The sequence below is a fragment of the Sinohyriopsis cumingii genome, chromosome 8 (assembly GCF_028554795.1).
Source record: "Sinohyriopsis cumingii isolate HCF-2022 chromosome 8, ASM2855479v2, whole genome shotgun sequence".
Lineage (NCBI taxonomy): Eukaryota > Metazoa > Mollusca > Bivalvia > Unionida > Unionidae > Sinohyriopsis > Sinohyriopsis cumingii.
In genome coordinates this window covers 32,920,637-32,940,984 of record NC_142968.1, presented here as the reverse complement: position 1 = coordinate 32,940,984, position 20,348 = coordinate 32,920,637, and the positions used below count along the sequence as shown (strand labels likewise).

At 36.8% G+C, this 20,348-nt stretch overlaps 1 protein-coding gene across 1 annotated transcript in view; it reads right to left on the bottom strand.

Annotated features, from left to right (window-relative positions):
* Positions 1–16,633, bottom strand: part of LOC149793255 (uncharacterized) — a 106,463-nt gene extending 89,830 nt beyond the window's left edge. Inside the window, exons 1-4 of the mRNA XM_089968973.1 lie at positions 16,584–16,633; positions 15,927–15,977; positions 7,887–7,966; positions 7,299–7,370 (exon numbers count right to left, since the gene is read on the bottom strand). Coding sequence (XP_089825099.1) covers positions 7,299–7,370; positions 7,887–7,966; positions 15,927–15,977; positions 16,584–16,590 — 210 coding nt within the window. The 5' untranslated portion in view covers positions 16,591–16,633. The remainder of the gene's footprint in view (positions 1–7,298; positions 7,371–7,886; positions 7,967–15,926; positions 15,978–16,583) is intronic.
* Between the last annotated feature and the right edge of the window lie 3,715 nt (positions 16,634–20,348).

Here is a 20,348-nt window from a genome sequence, read left to right as displayed (position 1 = left end):
TTATTGAAGTCTGAAATCGAAAACAAGATAGAAACTACATATCATTTAGGTGTTTTTAAGGAAGTATCGGCCAACTGTTAATTAAATTCTTGTAAAGTAAATTTTCATGTTTAGATCTCATTCAATATTATGCACACTTTCGTCCCGATTGTTGCAGATTATGAAATTTCTAGCTTGCTGGTTCTTCAAACTCACTCAGAAAAAATCAAGACATGAGTAAATGCATCGGTAAAAAAATACATTGTTGTTGTTTATCTCTAAACATTAGCATATTAAAAGAACTATTAACGGAAGGAAGAGTAATTTCGATGGATAATGAACTACATGTGTACAAAAATGATAAGTATGTACATTTCTTTATAAATAGAGCCTTTCATATGGCGGTTTTCACTGATGATCGCTTAATCATTCCAAACTTACTTCATAACAGATTTTTCAAAGGAATGCTTTATGGAAACGTTTGTTTCATACTTTGATACACTGGCATACATTATTGTTCTTCAAGGTCCTAGATGTTACTGCAAAATATGTTCATTTATACTATGTTGTACCTTAAGGCCACTGAATGTGGATCAGTGAATCCTGTGTAGTTATTAATGATACTGTATCTTGATTCTAATATTCCGAACGAGTGCCAGTTGCACCGAAATATATTGTGTTTATCGTCGTGAACGCTGAACATTTGGTTTTGACTCAAATGAAAATGAACACAGCACTGTTAATGTTTCGGCATGTCAGCAAGTTCTGTCCTGTTACCAAGTAGGACGTTTTAAGTATATTACTACTTGATGCAATAATTCCAAAATCTCTTTGGAAAAATATCAAACCCAGTCAGTGTGATCTGCTCTTTATTAGCCATTTATTTATTTGACAAAGATATTTAAGTGCTTACAAGTCCTGGGCTTCCCGTTCTGTGGCGATGGGCGAGCGAATAAGTAGCATGTGTGCATACACTGTAAGCTGCATCTGTAGAGCGTTACTCACGAGGATCTAGATACAGGATCGCTTTTCGCTGGAAGGAAGCAGCACTAAAATTTTACTTCCGTCAGTTGACTGAGCAGTCTGATTTAGAATCACAGATAATGACATCCGTAAGACAAGCGAGGTGCTACAAAAGGCGCTCTTAAAATACCCTGCCAAACGTTGGTGCTTGAAATGTGTGTATTGTAAAAGTCACTGCATCAACAGATAGACCAGACGACAACCAAATCACGTTGGGAAGAAAGGAACTTGCCATCTTTAAGATCTAGATAGCAGCTCTGATTAAAACATGTCTTGACGGAAAATTATATTTTGGAGGTTTATCAGTCACCTACACTTTGCCATCAAATTACTGCTGCTCAGCAAACTCACAGATTGTACAAAGTACAAGAATGACAGATTAATGCAAATGAGAGAGCAGCTATCTTTAGGGCAGATTCTCTCAATATGACTAACCCACATGAGATCAAGGCCACATTTTATGAAGCCCGTGAGTCACTAATAGCAGTGGCACCGAAGGCAGACAAGACGTTTTGTATGCATCCGCACTACCCACGATGGTTAATCTTAGTCAAGACAAAATACAGAGAGGTTGCTTGATTGATTGATTGTACAAGCGATATTTATTGTGTCAAAAAGTCGAATCAAGTCATGTACATTGTAATACTGATCGCGCGTAGGTTGTAGTCGAAATATAACGTGCTTAACAGTGACTGGTTCATTGCAAGAAATGCACTCGGGAGTGTCTTCGCCTTTTAGTATGTGCGAGTGGGTTATATAAGGATGACCAATTCGAATTCTTGCAACGACTACCTCCTCCCTACCCATGGTTCTGTAGGAAGGAGCCTATTCTCCTAGGGTTGGCTTGATTTCGTGAAGTTCATTATTCACTGCATCATTGCAAGATACCTGCCACTTCTCAAGTAAAGTCTCTTTAATACTAGGTTTAAAATCAGTATACGGTACTTTAAAATCAGTTGGCTCTTGAGATAGGACCATTTTAGTAACGCGATCTGCTTTTTCATAACCTGAAATACCATCATGGCGAGGTAAACAGCAGTATACGATATTGTGGGAGGTACTCAGCTTAGTATTTTTGACGAGAACATTGGTCAACAATGGAATCTCCAGTTTTCTATTGTGTAGTGACTGAAGTACTGATAGGGAGTCTGAGAAGATGATGCTATTTAAAATAGGTCTGTCCCATTTTTTAATGCAGAGCAAGGTCTATTTCTCTGATTTCGGCTGAAAAAATTGATGTGACATTTTTTAAGCGAACTTCTGTTGTGTGATTTCCACTAACGATGACTTCAGCAGTATTTCCTCATCATTTGATCCGTCAGTATAAAGTATGGTGTAGCATTTAAATTTGTTGAGGAGTTCATGATAAGAATTGTGGAAGCATACTGTACGGAAAGCATTTCTCTACGATGTGATAAAGATGACTCATTCGCTTCAGCTAGAAGGCTTTCACTCGGGGATGTCTTAAACACTCCCAGAGCGAGTCTTATACCTTGATGATGTCTTGGATTAAGCATTCTCAGATATGACATTCTGGCTGAACCATAAACAACGCAACCATGGTCCAGTTTGGAGCAAATAAACGTTCTATATAAATTGAGGATAACTTTTCTTTCAGCACCCCAGTCAGTGTGCGCTACTACTTTAAGTAGATCTAGAGATTTTAAGCTTTTAGTTTTCAAGTTCTTTAGGTGTGGAATAAAAGTCAGTTTTCTGTTGAAGATAGCACCTAAACACTTTTTTTCCTCAACAACTGGAATAGGTGTTTCGTGTAGCTTGAGTTTAGGTTCATCGTGATGTCTCCGTAAAGGACAGAAATACATACCGTTTTTGATTTCGAGAATTTGAAACCGTTAGTACTGGACCGATTTTTGATATTGTTTATCTTTTGCTGTACTTGTCTTTCGATTGTACGCATGTACTTTGATCGAAAAGATCACCAATTTATATCGAGCAATCCACACCAGGAGCCAACAACTTGGTGATGCTATTAAATTTGATGTTGAAATGCGTCACAGATAAAATACTGCCCTGAGGCACACCCATCTCTTGCTCGTGCAGATATGAGAGGGTAAAGCCCACTCGTACTTTGAATTCCCTGTCTAAGAGAAAATTTGATACCAAAGAAGGCAGAAAGCCTTTTAGACCTAGATCATGCATGTCATTTAGTATCCCGTATTTCCATGTTGTGTTAAGGGCCTTTTCTAAATCAAAGAAAACCGCTACTAAATGTCCTTCTTGACAAATGCATCGCAAACAAATGTTTCCAGTCTAACCAGATTATCATTGGTGTTCCGGCTATATCGAAAGCCACTTTGGAAAGGAGATACTAAATGGTTAGTTTCCAGGTACCAAAGAGGCCGAGAATTGATCATTCGTTCCACTGTTTTGCATACACAGCTTGTGAGAGCAATATGTCGATAGATGTTAGGGTCTGCGCTATCTTTACCTGGTCTGGGAACTGGTATTACTGTTGATTTTTCCAAATGTTTGGAACATTAACAGTAATTCATATATTATTGAAGATTTCCAGAAGAACTGTTAATGATGGTTCTGGAAGGTGTTTAAAAAACTGGTAATGTATTTATTCAGTCCCAGTGGATGTATCCAGGGCCTTATTCAGGGAGTCCATCAGCTCAAACAGTGTAAACGGTTGATTACAACTTTCTGAGCCATTCGATGTGAATTTCAACCGAATCTTTTCCTTTTGAGTTTTTAATCTTCTTAATAATTAACCGATGAGGACTTTTAGAGAAACTATCAGCAACTTTATATTAACTACGTCAAGTTTGGGATTAAATTCTTTTAGTTTAGTTTGAGATGTCGAAAGGAATTGTGTTTTCCCCTTCCATTTATTTTGCGTATCGTGTCCCAAACTTTCTTTATAGAGGAACGAGAATTTAAAGTTAAAACATATCTTTTCCATGATGCTCTTTTATTTGTTTTAATCGTGATACGATTCTTAGTTACATTTTCGAGCGTATGACGATTATTAATTTTTTCACTACTTTTCGGCTTTGTCTAATGGGATCTTTACATTTTGTTGTGAATCACAATTTTTGTGTTCTTTTACAGTTTGGTGAGAACTTGGGAATGAATTCTTCTGCAATGTCGTTTAAAACAGAGGTAAAATATAATTTAAAAAAAATTCTTTTAAAATGATATCCCTGTTAAGCCTAGCTGTGAAAAGTGTTTCAAATTTGGCCCAGTCGGCGTTCTTTAAATTCCGTTGTGGAATTGCTTCGTCAGTTGCAATGTCGGTGTTCTTAAGAGAGATTAGAAAGTGATCACTGCTATGAAGGTCATCAGCGACCTTCCATTCATAGTCCAAAATCAGCGAGAGGGAAAACATTGTATGTACCCGTTCCTAGGTGTACATATGTCGGTGATTTCGTGTTATATAGACACAAATCGTTTCTAGAAATGAACGCTTACACTTTTTGTCCTCGGTCGTTTATTTGATTTGATCCCCATAAAATAGTATGAGCATTAATCAGGTCACTGGAATGTCGAAGAGATTTTAATTTTCTTGATATTTTCTGTTTGACCTCGTCGCTCACACTCAACAAGAAGGCAACACGGTTTCAACCTTTTAAAACACTTTTACGTGCGCCAATTGATTTGGTGATTGTTTTCTCGATGACAAACGTAGATAGTGCAGCAAGCGGTTTTGTGGCATCTTTAGACTGTATAACCATGAAGCGTGTAAATGACTCCACACTACATTGTTCGTCATCTGACTCAGATCAAGTTTTGGTTCGTTTATGTTGAATTGTTTTTAAAATTTCCATGTTGGCTTGTTTAAAATTCATCACTCGTACTTCCCGCCCACCATAGAGCCCAACAAAGGGACACTTTTCAAGTACCAGGGATACGCAAATGATATACTCAGTTGATAAAATTACCTAAGTTTGACCCGTGAAGCCACGCCTTCTAGGAAGTCTTAGAAGACTTTGGAAAGGGAAAGATAAAGGAATAGACTGTAGGTGCAACGGTGGTATCAAGGGAGGTACCAGAAGAAAGATAAAGGTAAGCGAGTAAATAAAGACTTCCTAGGGCTCGGCGTGACCAGCCAATTTGTTGAGACCGGGGCCATCCCGACCAATCTAGAAGAAGCAGAGGCCAAATTAGTGTACTTAGCCGCCTCTTACGACATGTAGTGAGGCACGTGGGGCCAATTCTTCAACCCCGACCCGCAGGGGGAGATACTGACAGGAAGTATGAGTTAGGAATACCATGAGAAGTGCATAATGCTAGACTAACCGCTGGCTCATAGTCTCTAAGTTCGACATCCGGATACAGCCTAGATACGAATTGCTCAACGTTTTCAAATTGAGAAAGGAGCTTCTAAAACTTACATTTGTCATTAAACTGTGCAGCCAGCTTGAACAAAATAATGTGACCTCTAAGAACGTCAAGAACAATTGGGCAAACCGAGGTTCTGCTTACTCATTTACACGAAGACCCTCGGTTGAAACACGCGTACATATTACCGATTTGTTGAAACACATGTAACCATTGGTCGACCTCTGGCGAATGTGTGGGAGTGCAGAAACGTTTTTGGAAACAATCCTGAAGGTCTGCAAAGTTATTTGCTGCCGACCCTGCTATATAAAAACAAAACCGGGATGGTGTGTATATACGCCATGCCAGGAAGATGACCCATTTTCACACATGATGTCTGAATAAACTGATTCGGATAAAATACCAGAAAAGGTGACATAATCAGATGTTCTTGCAAAAGCAGGCATTCGAAGCTTCTACTTATTAATGAAATGTTCAGATGTTATAGGCATACTATAACATCAGGATGTGAGATGAGTGTCAATCAAAGATGGTTTTCAATGGCGAGCTGAAGGACAAAACCGATTTCAGGGAGGAAAGATAGATCTATTCAAGTACACACTAAAAATATCAGTAAAATATTTCAATACTGAGTGAAGATATACATATATTGAGATAAGGAAATTGCAGAGGCAGTGCATATGAGCGAGCAGCGTAAATATTGGAAATGAAGAAATTCCTTTACTTAAGAAGCATCAACAAGACACACCTACTTGTTTTGTGTGGCACAGATTGTTTACAGCGCAAATCAGTCTGAAACAACCACCCTACTCGCATATGCCAAAATCAGTTATTAATGCTATGGTCATCTTTGACGTTTGAAGTGCAACACGGACAAACAAGATATTTTGGAATTGAGATATTTTCTGTTACTGTAAAGAAGCCCTGCATTTTATAGACATTTACTGCACAATATCATGATGTTGTAGTACATCCTACCATTGTAGTATTACTTATATAACCTGATATGGTGATCTAGCCAGGCATGTTAATATAGCCTGAATTTTGTTTTACCTTTTACGGTAATGTACTATAGTATTGTAATATAGTCTGTTGTTGTAATATAGGCCTGCAATTTAATACAGTTTTTCACTTTTGTAATTTACTATGGTTCTTACATATTTACTGGTACTGAAATATATTGTTTTATTACACCATCTCATAATAGTGTTAAATACATCTTGGTTTTGTAATTTAGCCTGTCAGTGAAAAATAGATGAAGGAGAACGCCTGCTATGAAAATAGATTCGCTCTGGAGAGAGAACAAATAAAACGATACTTCGTTATTTATGGCATCATTGTCTCTGAACCGTGTTGATTTTGTGTGTTTTCTAATTACAAGTTATTCAATATATTATTATGCATTAGTGTTATAGGCACAGGAAAGAGTTTTTATGTTGTCTAGAAGTAATGTGTACGAAACTGATGAACATGAGCCATTTTTGAGCATTTTCAACACTGACAATTTTCCAATGTTCACTCCGAGCAGACACAATTAGAAATACACATTCAAATGAGCCATTGCATGACCCATATTAACCATTCTTATCCACAAATAAAATATGGTTATGATGTACTGTTCTCTATTTGAAAGTTTCTCATTTCAAGGTATCAGATGAAACGGTGAGTCAAAAATGTTCGAGCGATGCCCTATTTCATAAGTATAAAGCAATCGAGAGTTTGGAAGCCATACAGTAACTGATACCATAATGATAAGTTGAATAAGCATTCAATGCAAACATTTAATTTCATGCATGTTAACAAAAATGTTTGCATCTTTAATAAGGAGACATTGATTCTAACTGGTGTTATCACTTCCCGTTAATGAGTTTTGATTTCCACGAAGCAAAGAATTCATCGACCGTGCTGTTCATTCTAATGAGTATTGCTGCACTCAATAATAACACCAACTAATGATTACTATTTCCAAAAATTTAAAACATGATACTTACGTGGATGTCCATACAACCGAGATCGTATCTGATGTAGCCCGTTGTCGTAAGATATGATTCAATGGAGCATTTCTGAAGAGTAAATATAACAGAGGGTCTGCACTAGTTACAGAATGAAATCCAATTGGCGCATATATTTTAGTTTTCATTATGAGTAGTACTACATTTAAATTGGTAGTACAGTGAAATAAATATTGTACTATATAAAGGATAGAGAGATTAAAATAGTTGACTAAGAGGAAGTTCATCACGTTAGGAAATTTACGTGTACTTTTCTGCCAGCATAAGATTGTAACTGAAACTACTGTTTTGAACCAAATTGTGTATGATAACAGTCACAGCATCTGCCGGTATAAAAATCGAAACAGAAAATTTCCAACATTATATTTTATTGAAATACAATCAATATAGATTTAAGTCCACATTTCCATAATATTTGTTTCCTTTGACAATTGTTAGTGTCTATTCTGTTAATTTTAAGTTTTCAGCACTTTCTAAAACGCAGGGATGTCATGTTTGAAGTTGAAGAATATAGCAAAGATATATTTTGGAGACATGTACACGTAATAGTAAGATCGAATTACATACCTCATGCGGACCACATTCCTGGACAAATTCACAATCGCGTGGTCTAGCACTTGCCTTGCAGCTAAGACATTTGTATGTATCTAAAATTCAACAGCAAAAATAAATTGATTATTTAGACAAAATATTTATCATAATTTCCTTCATATTTTAATTGACACTACCAGTCTGAACTCTTTATCGATGAGTTTTATGAATATCCATTTATATGATGTGAACTTTCTGTACCCGTTCATAGTTCAAATACGCTTTATTAATATAAATGTTGGGGATTCAATGGATTGTTTCATGAGTTCCCATGACTTAGAACAAAACCTTTCCCTACATTAGATTATAAACTTTATGTCATAGAAGCTCACCAAGAATGTGGTTTCACAAAATTATATGTACAGATGCATGATAGAGGCAAAAGATGCAAGAGAGAGACAGAGAGAGAGACAGAGACAGAGAAAGCGCCCGCAACATCGCGAGACAGACAGACAGACAGACAGAGGAGAGGCTATATAAAGTAATGAACTGTGGTATATTTCGAACACATAGTAAATTCATCAAACAGTAATTCACGACACAATCGATAACTAGGATTTAAGAATGTCATGTTTTATTGCGAAATAAGAGAGCAATATATTAAATTGAGAAATCCTCCTTTTAGTAAAAGTGCTTCGTGAGTTTAACATAGGTCTGAAATTAGTCTAACTAGCGAATGGTTGATTGATTGATTGATTGCATTTTTGACGGCGCATCAACACTGTTAGCCTATCTAGCGCCAAACAAAATGTTAATCTATAATCTTTTAAAAATTATAAAAAGTCTGAAATCGACCAGCGATATCAAAACCAGATAGTTGAAATTAAAACGATAAGATGATAACGGTGAAAATTAAAGCTTCCCGATCCACGGGGAATGTAAATGGTGTATGTTAGGATCTGTGCTATCTTTACCGGGTTTGGGAACTGTTATTACTGTTTCTTCTTTCCAAATGTTTGGTACATTACCAGTAATCCATAAATCATTGAAGATTTCCAGAAGGACTGTTAATGATGGTTCTGGAAGGTGTTTCAAAAACTGGTAATGTATTTCGTCAGGCCCAGTGGATGTATCGTTGCCTTATTCAGAGATTACATCAACTCATACAGTGTAAACGGTTGATTATAACTTTCTGAGTTATTCGTTGTGAATATCAACCGTGTCTTTTATTTTGAGTTTTAAGTCTTCTGAAGGCTTCTGAATAATTAGAGATTATGAATTTTTAGAGAAACTATCAGCAAGTATATTAACTATATCAAGGTTGGATTTGAAATTCTTGTTGTTTAATTTGAGATGTCTAAAGGAATTGAGTTTTCCCTTTCGATTTATTTTCTGGATCGTGTCCCAAACTTTCTTTATCGAGGAACGAGAATTTAAAGTTTAAACAAATTTTTTCCAAGATGCTCTTTTACTTTCTTTAATTGTGAGGCGTGTTTTGGCCCGAACAATACGGTACTAAGTGAAATTTTCGGGTGTTGGACGATTATTAAATGTTTTCACTGCTTCTCGGCCTTGTCTAATGGCCTCTTTACATTCTTGTGTGAACCACGGTTTTCGGGTTCTTTTATAGTTTGCTGAGGAAATGGCTATAGATTCTTCTGCAATGTCAGTTAAAACAGAAGTAAAATATTGAAAAAGGTTATTCTCGTTTAAAATGGTATCCTTGTTCAGCCTAGCTGTGCAAAGTGTTTCAAATTTGGCCCAGTCGACTTTCTTTAAATTTATTTGTGGAGCTGCTTCGTCAATTGTTGCGTCAGTAGTATTAAGAGTAAACGGAATGTGATAGCTGCTGTGAAGGTCATCAGCGAATTTCCATTCATAGTCCAAAAGTAGCGATGGGGGGAAAATTGTAAAATCGATACACATGTATGTACCCGTTCCTGGGTGTAAATATGTTCGTGATTTGGTGTTATATAGACATACATCTTGTCTAGAAATGATGTCTTCTACTTTGTGAAGTCGGTCACTTATGTGCTTTGATCGCCAAAAAAAGTTATGGGCATTACAATCCCCGAGTAAAACAAATGGTGCGGGAAGTTGTTTGTCTAAATTGTTTGGTACTACATTGGTGTTTGGTGGCAGGTAAATAGAACAAAATGTAATCACTCGATGAAGAGTGACGCTTACCGCAATGGCTTGCGGATTTGTGTTTAAAGGGATGACGCTATGAGGGGCTTTATTGTTCACAAAAACATAAACTCCCCTGAGGCCCTGTAAACATTTTGTGAGTAGGTGTTAAACAAGGAGTAGTTTTTAAGTGTAATGTTATCCGTATCTTTCAAGAATGTTTCCTGAAGGCATATTATTGCAGGATCATGTTCTTTTAAAAGGAGGAGCATATCATTGTAATTTGCTTTAAATCATCAGCAGCTCCATTGTATGATACTGTTCTTCATTATAAATTGAAACTGAAGATTGTGGAGCTAGGTTAGACCTTTTGCTGATGCAATTTGTGTGGTTATTTTTCTGGAGGAAGTACGGGGGGGGGATTTTTTGTTTGTAGGTCTGGAGCTACCTTGAGCGCATGGAGCAGTTTCTTCTGCATCCATGCTCTCAATGTCTTCAAACCTGTGATAGAGTTTAATGGGGTCATCTGACCTATTTGTGTTGTCTGTTTCCATGAGATTTGGTTTTATTCTTTGGTGATTTCGATGGTAGTGTATTATTAAATGTTGTCTGAGTAGATGCCGAGTTTTTCTGTGCTTAGTAATGGAAATATTATAGCTTGGTGTTCAGTCGGGTAAATCTGTCTGTATTTGTGCGTCCTTCGCTGTTTTAGGATTGCTTATCACTACAGTGGAGAAGGATGGGTCAGGATTGGCTGTTTTGGCCTGTACAAGTCTTCTGGCTTCTGGATAGGGAATGTTAGCTGTGTACTTTACCTATGTATTTCCTTCTCCTGTTTCCAAGTATCACAATCCTTGGAAATGGCGTGGTACCCCTTTCCACAGTTGACACAATGCGGAGTTGCTCTACAATCAGATTCCTGATGAGAATGGTCTCCGCATCGGCCACATATTTGGCTTTTTAAGCAGCGGTCTTCGTAATGGCCATATTTCTGACATTTATAGCATCGAAAGGGATTTGGAATGTATATCTCAACCTTCGTTTGCAAGAAGCCAACTTTGACCACTCTGGGTTGTTGAAGGTGAGTACAATGGTGTTGGTGTTCTGCAGGTTGTTATTACGTTTAATACTATTCTACGGACTGCAATGACACCTTCGTTTTTCATTCCTTCAATGATATCGATGTCGCTGACTCCATCCAAGTCTCGACAACGAATCACGTTTCTTGACATATTGAGTGTGGTGTGAGCGAATGAGGTCACTGGAATATCGATGAAAGTTTTCATTTTCTAGATATTTTCTTTCTGACCTCATCGTTTACACTAAACAAGAAGGCAACGCCATATCAAATTTTTTCACATTTTTTCGTGTGCAAATCGATCCCATTACTGTGTTTTCAATCACAAATGGAGAGAGTGAGGCAAGAGTTTTTGAGGCATCTTTGGACTGTATAACCATGGAGCGGTGAAATGGCTCCACTCTACATGGTTCGTCATCTGACTCAGATCCAATTTTAGTGCGTTTGTGTTGATTTATTTGTTGACGTTTTCGTGTTGCATTGATGAAAATTCAGCACCCGTGCTCTCCGCCCACCATGGAGCCCAACAAGGGGACGCCTTTCAAGTGATAGGGATAGACATATGCTATACTCAGTCGACAAAATTACCTATGATTGACCCGTGAAGCCACCGCCTTATAAGGTCGGTAAAATTACTTCCTGAGAGGCCAAAGTAGTGTATTGCATCGGAACGCCTCTGCTCAACTAACAGGATCCTTTCCTTCCCCGACACGGAGCGCAACCCAGGGCAAACAGGTTGCCTCTACTTAGTCGCCTCTTACGACACGTAGTGAGGACACATCAGATCCTCAAGGGGTGGCATGTGATAAATCTGCTAGTGTGATCAATCTGCCTAGCTTCTTGTGGTTGTAGCTTCTTGTGGTTCTTACTGGAGTATACTCGAGTTCTTTCTCCACCAGTTATAATAGCCGCCATAGTTTTTTTTTGTGGAAATAGTGACATATAAGATTCCCCTCTTTCCTACGAAAACGGTCCTCCTTCAACGCGGAAAATTTGTACACACGTTTATTAACTGCTCGTTTTTAGGGTCAATTTCTAGACCTCGCTGAGTCTTGAGGTGAAGAAAAAATGACACACGATTGTGGAAGCAAATAACGCTTGTACCCTTAGATTTTATGGGAGGACGAAAAACTGAACTTTAGTTTTCACAATAGGTAGGTGGAACGCCATCATTGGTACTATAAAAGGATGCCTCACTTATTTCATACTCCTAATCTGGCTGAGACGTATAATTTACAACAACCGTTCATGAGTACAACAGAGTTGTCAAAACGAGAACTGGCTGCGGAATGTCCAATGATTGCAACATCTACAGCTGGTTCACCAGAAAACTTTAGTGGAGACGGCTAAACCTACTTAGAGCATTCAAGAATGGAGAAAAATATATCAAAGTGGATGATAGAAGAGAATAAGGAGAAAAGTTTGAAGACTTTTAAATTCTACATCCTAAAGCACCAATATGACAACTTCATCATGCATTGGTTTGATCAAGAAAGTTAGCGTCTTCGCCAAGAGAAACTAAAGAAGTGAGGGAAGAGGTCGGATTTATCGTTGGACATGGAAAGGATTTTGTGTCCCCCTCCCAAGAACAAAAAGTATAAGTGACGAAGAAACGTTGGCTAACTTAGTGAGGGACGGGTACAAATAGGATACACTTTTAGCGTGCATTGATTATATTTACAGGATCATCCAGCTGGCTACGTTGGAATTGAAACATCGTGTCGTGCACCTTAAGCCAACAGACAAATCTATGATGAGGATTATTACAATTAGAGTATACGTGATGCAAACCCATTCGACAAAGGTTTCCAGCAAAGTTTGCTGATATCTCTGTGTTAGCCACGCAGAATCGACGTTACAAGTATTTGTTTTGTGTTATGTATGTGTTTTCACAGGCCAGACGGAAAAACACCAGACATACAGGAGGAGACAGAAATTCTGCGAAAAGTTACAGCCACCCCGGATCTCTAGGGAAGGAAACAGTTATTCCTGGACCTGCAAACTGAAAAAGATGACGTGAAACTACATTGGAAAGAATACCTTTCCAGTGCATTCAGGCATTTTCCAGGCATTGCAGCATTTGGAGTAGATCAGCCTGCTCGATGGCTTAACCTGGAAATGAGCTGAGATCAAAGTCTGTAGCAGTGAAGTTTTATTATCGGCTTATTTAAAGAACCCTATTGATAAAACCTTTTTATATGTCAACTTTGACCCTTCTGACACCACCGCAACAGAATTAACTTTACTTTGAGAAATACTGCGTAACATTAAATTTAAATAAGTACCGTTACTCATGCATTTCAATAATGTTAGAAACATTGATGTACATCTTATACACAACATCTATATCGTTTCAAGGAGAAGGGTTACGTCTGTTGCCCCTTTGTTTGGTACTGTTCCTTCTTTTCCTAGTCCGGGCATTGTTTTTTCGGGTTAAAATGCAAATATTAATTAGGTTGTCTGCAGTGCAAACACTATGTGAATCCTTCCTGCTCGATGGTCAATAGATTAGTTCGTGGTGGTTACAGTTTAGTCCCCGAAATGCGTGTTGGGGACAGGGGACAACGGCGAATCTACATTGAGAACGTACTTTTGCAGACCCGAATAATATCTTTGCCGACCCTTATAGAACACAAATTAAGGGTAACGTATTCCTACGTGGTTATCCACTTTCGAAGTTGACTTGAATAGCCGAATGGAGGAACATGTTGTAAATTCAGGATTAGTTGGCAGTCTTGGCAACTATTATAGACATGTTCACAAAGAACATTAACGAAGAAGCTAGCAAACAAATTAGTGTAGCAATGTAATTGTTGAGTTTAGTGAAGTAATTACTGAGCAGTGTATTTAGAGAAGTTTACCCTTAAAAGCGCCACTTCGAAAAGAATATTGGCAGAGTTTTAAACAACTTAAAATTTTACAAGGTAAGGGAAGTTGTAAACCTAACTCTAAGTCATATGTCACTTAAAAAAGATCCATCTTTAGTATTTACTCAGACCAATGAGAGACATTTGTCCTGGATATTGGTGGAACTTTGGTCCAAAATAAAAGCTACAGTGAGTGTCAGTCGTCCTATATATTGCTCTAAAATATAAACCACGAGATACTACTACTGCTTTATGTTTCTATATGCTGTGCATTTATCTTATACCGCTAAAACGTAATCCCGCATTAAGAATATTGGTGTGTTGACTCTGAGCACACATACCCTTGTATAAAATAGTATGTTAATGTAAGTGATGATAAGTGTGTGTAAAATGAGTCATTTTATTTTTTAAAAAATGTTTCACATCCTTATTATTTTATCTCTCTGCTAATCTTTGGACATTTTTAAGGAGGAGTGTTCCTTGTTGTCGGTGTGATTTCATCAGACCTGTTTTCTGTCTTCTACGTGCCCAACACCAGATTATGTTCCCTTCATGCCTGCGGCTCCAAATGTGAGGGATATTTTCATCCACCTATGCGTCTTTAGCATACATATTGGTGTGTTCAGAAGTTTTGCCATCCATAGTCAACTTCTCAACACCATAGAAAACGAGCAGCCTGGCTTCCAGGTTAAGCTATAGTCATATCCTAGAAACGAGAGCGTCTCTTGGACCAAAATAAGGAATACTGTCCTACCAAATCAAGACATTTTGAAAGGGAAATTATCCCTGTGTGTATGTGAACAGAAAAGAACATATCCACGAAGTAATGTAAGATTATATGGCCAAAATTAAACTAGCATTAGGTTGAGGAGTAGAGGAAGCAAGAGGGACAGAAAGATAAGAAATTTCGCAACATCAAATACAGCTTAGTTCAGGAGGAAACTTGCAAGGGAAATAAAGAATCCGAAACCATCCGTCAATCCTTGGTGCTACTCCAGATGTGGTAGACAGTGTGCAGAGATTTGTCCCTATCGTTCATCGCATATTAACCTTCATTGATTGACAACCAAATTGCCATTTTCATCGCCACCTAGATGTACTACTCAGCCATTGCTAATGTTTTGTGTGTTTTATATTAGTGCTTGTGTGTGAATGTCTTTCATAACTGAAACTTAATCCCTCATTTGGATATGATGGCATGGTCTTATTCGTGTGAGGACTCCTACACTTGTGTGCGATGGTGTTTGGTGTCTATGAAAGCATTCATATACTTCTGTGTGAGAATATCAGCATGTGTGAAAAGTCATACCCTTGCGACATAGTATAAATGCGTGCTTATGTAAATGTGTCAGATTTCATCCACTTCTTTTGTGTCACATAAATGTGTTCATTAGAAGTATTTTGTAATGGTTAGTATTAACCTTTGTTTTGTTACCTCGAATATCGTTTTGTTTTGTAAGTGTCGGTTACGTTCAATTTATCAGTTGTCGGCAGTCAGTCCAATGAATAATTATAATATTGCCACTTTCCTTTGTGCCCATACATTTTCATCGCGATAGTCCAATGACTAATGTTAAATCCACACCCATATAGAATCAAAGCAAATTCTAACGTTTAACATAGTCATTACTCCGCTATCCATACTGTCCGGTCATGTAAATCATAAGCATTAAACGTCTGGGCATTTTTAACGTTAAATTTGTACCCATAGGGTCTCGTTCTAAATATAGCGGCCAGCGACAATTTCCTTGTACCCATACGATCTCCATTTGAACCCATTTGGTCCCCTGATACTACCCAAGACTCCCGTGTAATCCGTTGATATAAGCATTCGGATTCCTGTGTGTAATATAATGACTTAAATCAATCTGATTCCCCTGTGCAATGATATATTTATTCAGATTTCCTTGCAATTAGCCCACTTGAATCATTCTAAATTAGATCAAACTACACAAAACTTTACAACTGCAAACTCTAGAAAAACTAAATCTTTTAATCACTTACCAGTTCTGGAAATCAATACGCTGATTAAACATCCCAGAATAAATATAGTACCTACAAGAATATCATGCAAATAAGTGTGTTTATTTATGAATATATTGGCATTAGACATATAGATATACAGGTTCATGGATAGGCAATGAAGATACATGACTGTTTTGATGTCACTTATACAAGTTCTGCTAATATAGCCAAAGTACTTTCAACTTAGAATTTCAGTCTGTATTTTAATGACGATAAATGTTCGACAGAAAGTTAGATTAATAGATACTAGAAATTAATAATGTACAACGTCTCACGTCTAAGAATACGATGAATGAAAAATGTATATGTTAAAACTCATAAGGTGGGTCTCACTACATGAACACACATGAAAACTACTTAAATAACGTATATATGAGGATGTTATTTTTATAGATTTCCAATTGAAAACAATGTTGTTTAACACACAACAAAATTACATTAACGGTAAGGTACTGATCCTGATACGAATTAAACAATTTTTTGTAATTATCTCATGGAATTAGTAAGTGAAGATAAAATTTATTAAAGATAAGAACAATCTAAATAATTCCTTCAAGGCATGCAGGTAAAAACAAATACGTTTCGAAAACTGGAGAAAGGGCACGACTATCACTAGCTCGATTGGGTTAAACTTACTATCCATCCTTTGGCTTAATAAATCCTCGAGTGCAATGGAGAAATCAGGTACTACTAATAATACAAGGAAGCTTTTCTATTTATATAGATAAGACACAACTCACAGTTTGGAGTATGGTTCTTATCAATTGGACCAAATAGCGTTAAAGGCATATTGTCATTTGCCAATATTGTACGGACCGATACTTTAGGATGGGCTGTTCTTAATGAACCTATAACATAAATCGCATAGATACTATTTACTTTACCCGGGAGGAGGGGAGAGGTTGGACGAGTGGCCTAAGGCACTCCTCTTGTAAATAGCTTCCCGTTTTCTGGTAGTCCTTCCCCGATTGTCTCCGGGTTCTGTCTCTACCAAATATACTGACACCATTTACAGCGTATCTGGAGCTACCCATGTGCTGAAAAATGGCATTAAACCAAGATACCACCCCAAATCTTTACCCACGTATCATGCGAACACTTCGAAAGCCATTATTTGCGACAAGAGAAACAATTCAAAGATAATCAATTCTAAGATTGCGCAACTAATCGGAATTAGCTACTTCTTTCACATGTTTGTTCATGTATCTATTAAATTGTTTGTTCATTCATTCACACACACAATGTGTCCCTATGGTATTTGCATGTTCATTAGTGTTTGCTTCTCTAACCGATAGCCCAGCGTCTGGCCTGCGTCAGCTTCTTATTTTTTTTAATTTTTTTTTTTGCTAGTTATCCTAAACTACATAGAGAAAATCCTAAAAAATGTGTTACACAATTTTATTCTTGAATTGAACCTGTCAGTTGAAAATGGTTTCCCTATGTCTCCATAAGGACAACAACGCAGACACATTAGGTCAGTTACGAACCGGTGTTTCCGCAGGATGACATCCCATCCTCCGTATCTTACGAACGCTGCGTAGAACATTGATTAAAGATCAACATTTTTGCAAGGAACTCCTCCACGTATGGGAAATATGTAGGATTCTCGTTTATTCTCAAACAATGAGCTAAGAGCAGGATAGGTGACCCCTAGGCGGCAATCTTGGACATCTTGTTATCGCTACTTATCCTGAAATGAGTATGATAAACGTGGCATATAAATTATGACCTAAATGAACAAGGTGTTATCTCGCTCAGCCTGATTATCGCCTAGCGTGTTGGGATCTCAGCTACACGAATGATCTTTGTCTAGCCGAGATCTTATGGAGGCATGTCAAAGGTCTGGCTGAAAGAGACTAAAAGGTAGTATTAATCTAAACTTCAACATGGCTGTCACTTCAAGATCTTGCTCTTACTTTTTCTCCTTAAAAAACCGATTGTAATACTTTGTTCTCTAATATTCTCAACCTCAGGATATACATCTAATTTTATATAACAACTCTGACCTTTTTTACAGCCAATATGGCCACGGCAGCAGCCAGCATCATAAATCTTGCTATTGCTTTTCCACCTCATTAGTCGACAATATGAGCAGCGAGCTTTCCCTAAAACACAGTGGTAGTATTAAACGGCCGTGGTCGAGATATATCGTGGCACTTCTAAGGCAATCTAAATCCAACAGAAGCCCTATCACTATCAGCATGTATACCTTATCAAACACGCTAGGAAAAGAAGAAACGAAATCGGTAGAAAAAATAAACACAGCTAAGCTAATGTTTTAAAAGCTCGCTATCTGTATAATTGCACTACGATAGCGCAACAAAAAGCGTTATGGCATCACCACTCCCTATTTTCAAACAAGAAAAGGCAATGAAAAACGTTCCACATATATTGATTCAAAGACATGGAGAGTGGACCATAAACGGAACAATTTCAAGCAAAACCACTCATTCTGAGCATTCTGGTACACGCATAAAGACACAGCTATGAGAAAACGGCAAGGTTCTTATGCAAATTTAGCTACAAAATGATTAAAAAATGTTTGGCACACACATCTGTCTCCACCAGAATCGACCATTTTGGTAACCAAATTGAAACCAGACATTCACAACATCAGTATCGATAGAGAGAAACATAGAAAGTGTTGATGCCTCATCGTGCCTTCCATCAAATTATCCAGTATAGGTGTAGCAATGCAACCTAAACTTCAAAGTATGAACTATTTTCAGTACGTATTTGGTTCAAGGTGAAAATAGTGCAGACTGACCTTCCATTTGCATTCTATTTTGAAGTTTTAAAATATTGTTTCTTCTAATCATGTTTCTTTAATGTTCACTCTGCTGTCTTTTACATGGTAATAAGGACTATAAGGGTTAACACTGTGTTGGGGAAACGGACAATGTGTTATATTAGACTTTTTAAAAGTCAAGCTTGTAGGTTACGGGGAAAAAAAATCTAACTGAATTTAGCTACGTTCTATCTCGTTCCTTTGAACCATTTTGACTCTTTCGCTGTTGCGCTAACCACGCATAGGAGGTACGCAATTTGAGCCAAAGTCAGACTTATATGATCTAATCACGATTTAAAAATTTGAAGAATTTGATACTGAAGTAACACTGTCTGGGTTTGTAAAGTAACATGAAACTGAGACCAATGCAAGCGAATGTTTCAAATTTGAAACTTAGCTTTTCAGGCCTTTTCCATGGGCAAAACACAAGTTGTGGAGAACGAGTTTTGGGTGATTTTGTAACATGTATAAAATGAATATTGTTCTCCATATCAGAGAACATAATACAGTGTTAAGCAGACAGTGGTAAGAAATATTTTAAAAGAGTGCTTTTTTATTGCTTGTCTTGTAGTGTTGCAAAACATTGGATGCTTATTATAGGATGGGAAATGTATATACGTTGGCTTATAGTCCCTGATATTTATCTATGTAAAGACATTGGTAAGAAATATTTTAAAAGAGTACTTTTTCATTACCCGTCTTGTAGTGTTGCAAAACATTGGACGCTTATTATAGGATGCGAAATGTTTATACGTTGCCTTGTAGTCCCTGATATTTATTAATCTAAAGATGGAGTAACCCAGTGTGCTAGAATTTATCATGTTATTTACTATGACACAGGACGTTCTTTAAACTTGCAAGTAACACACTCGTACTAGGACACACGATGTGCCTGAAACGTTCAAATCAGGCATTCGTAATGTCTGCAAAAACACAGCGAAGCTGAATTTATCGTGTATTGCTGAAAAAAAAAATAACTGAGCTTAAAAATATCATGTCTCAGACTACTTATAACGCTTGATCCATGAACTATCAAGAGCTACTAGTTACATAAAGTAACTCTTCAACTCGTATGCTATATATATATATATATATATATATATATATATATATATATATATATATATATATATATATATATATATATATATATATATATATATATATATATATATATATATATATATATATGTATGTATGTATGTATGTATGTATGTATGTATGTATATATATATATATATATATATATATATATATATATATATATATATATATATATATATATATATATATATATATATATCGATTAACATAATATCGTTACTATTTGATCTATTAAATTTGGGGAAAAGACTGCCATCTTAATAACAATATGTAATGTATAATAATTAGTATCAGATTAATCTTAAACATGGTATCTATTAATCCAATTTTTACAATATATGTATTACTAATTTTTCTATACAATTAAACATTTTCCTTCCATTTTTTATGTCAACTTTTTTAACTTATTGGTATCTCTTTGAGGAGAATGCAGATATCAAAATTAAGTTATTCACTCGTCACTTAATTATTTTGATAATTGATATTCCAGTACAGTAATTGTAACAGTT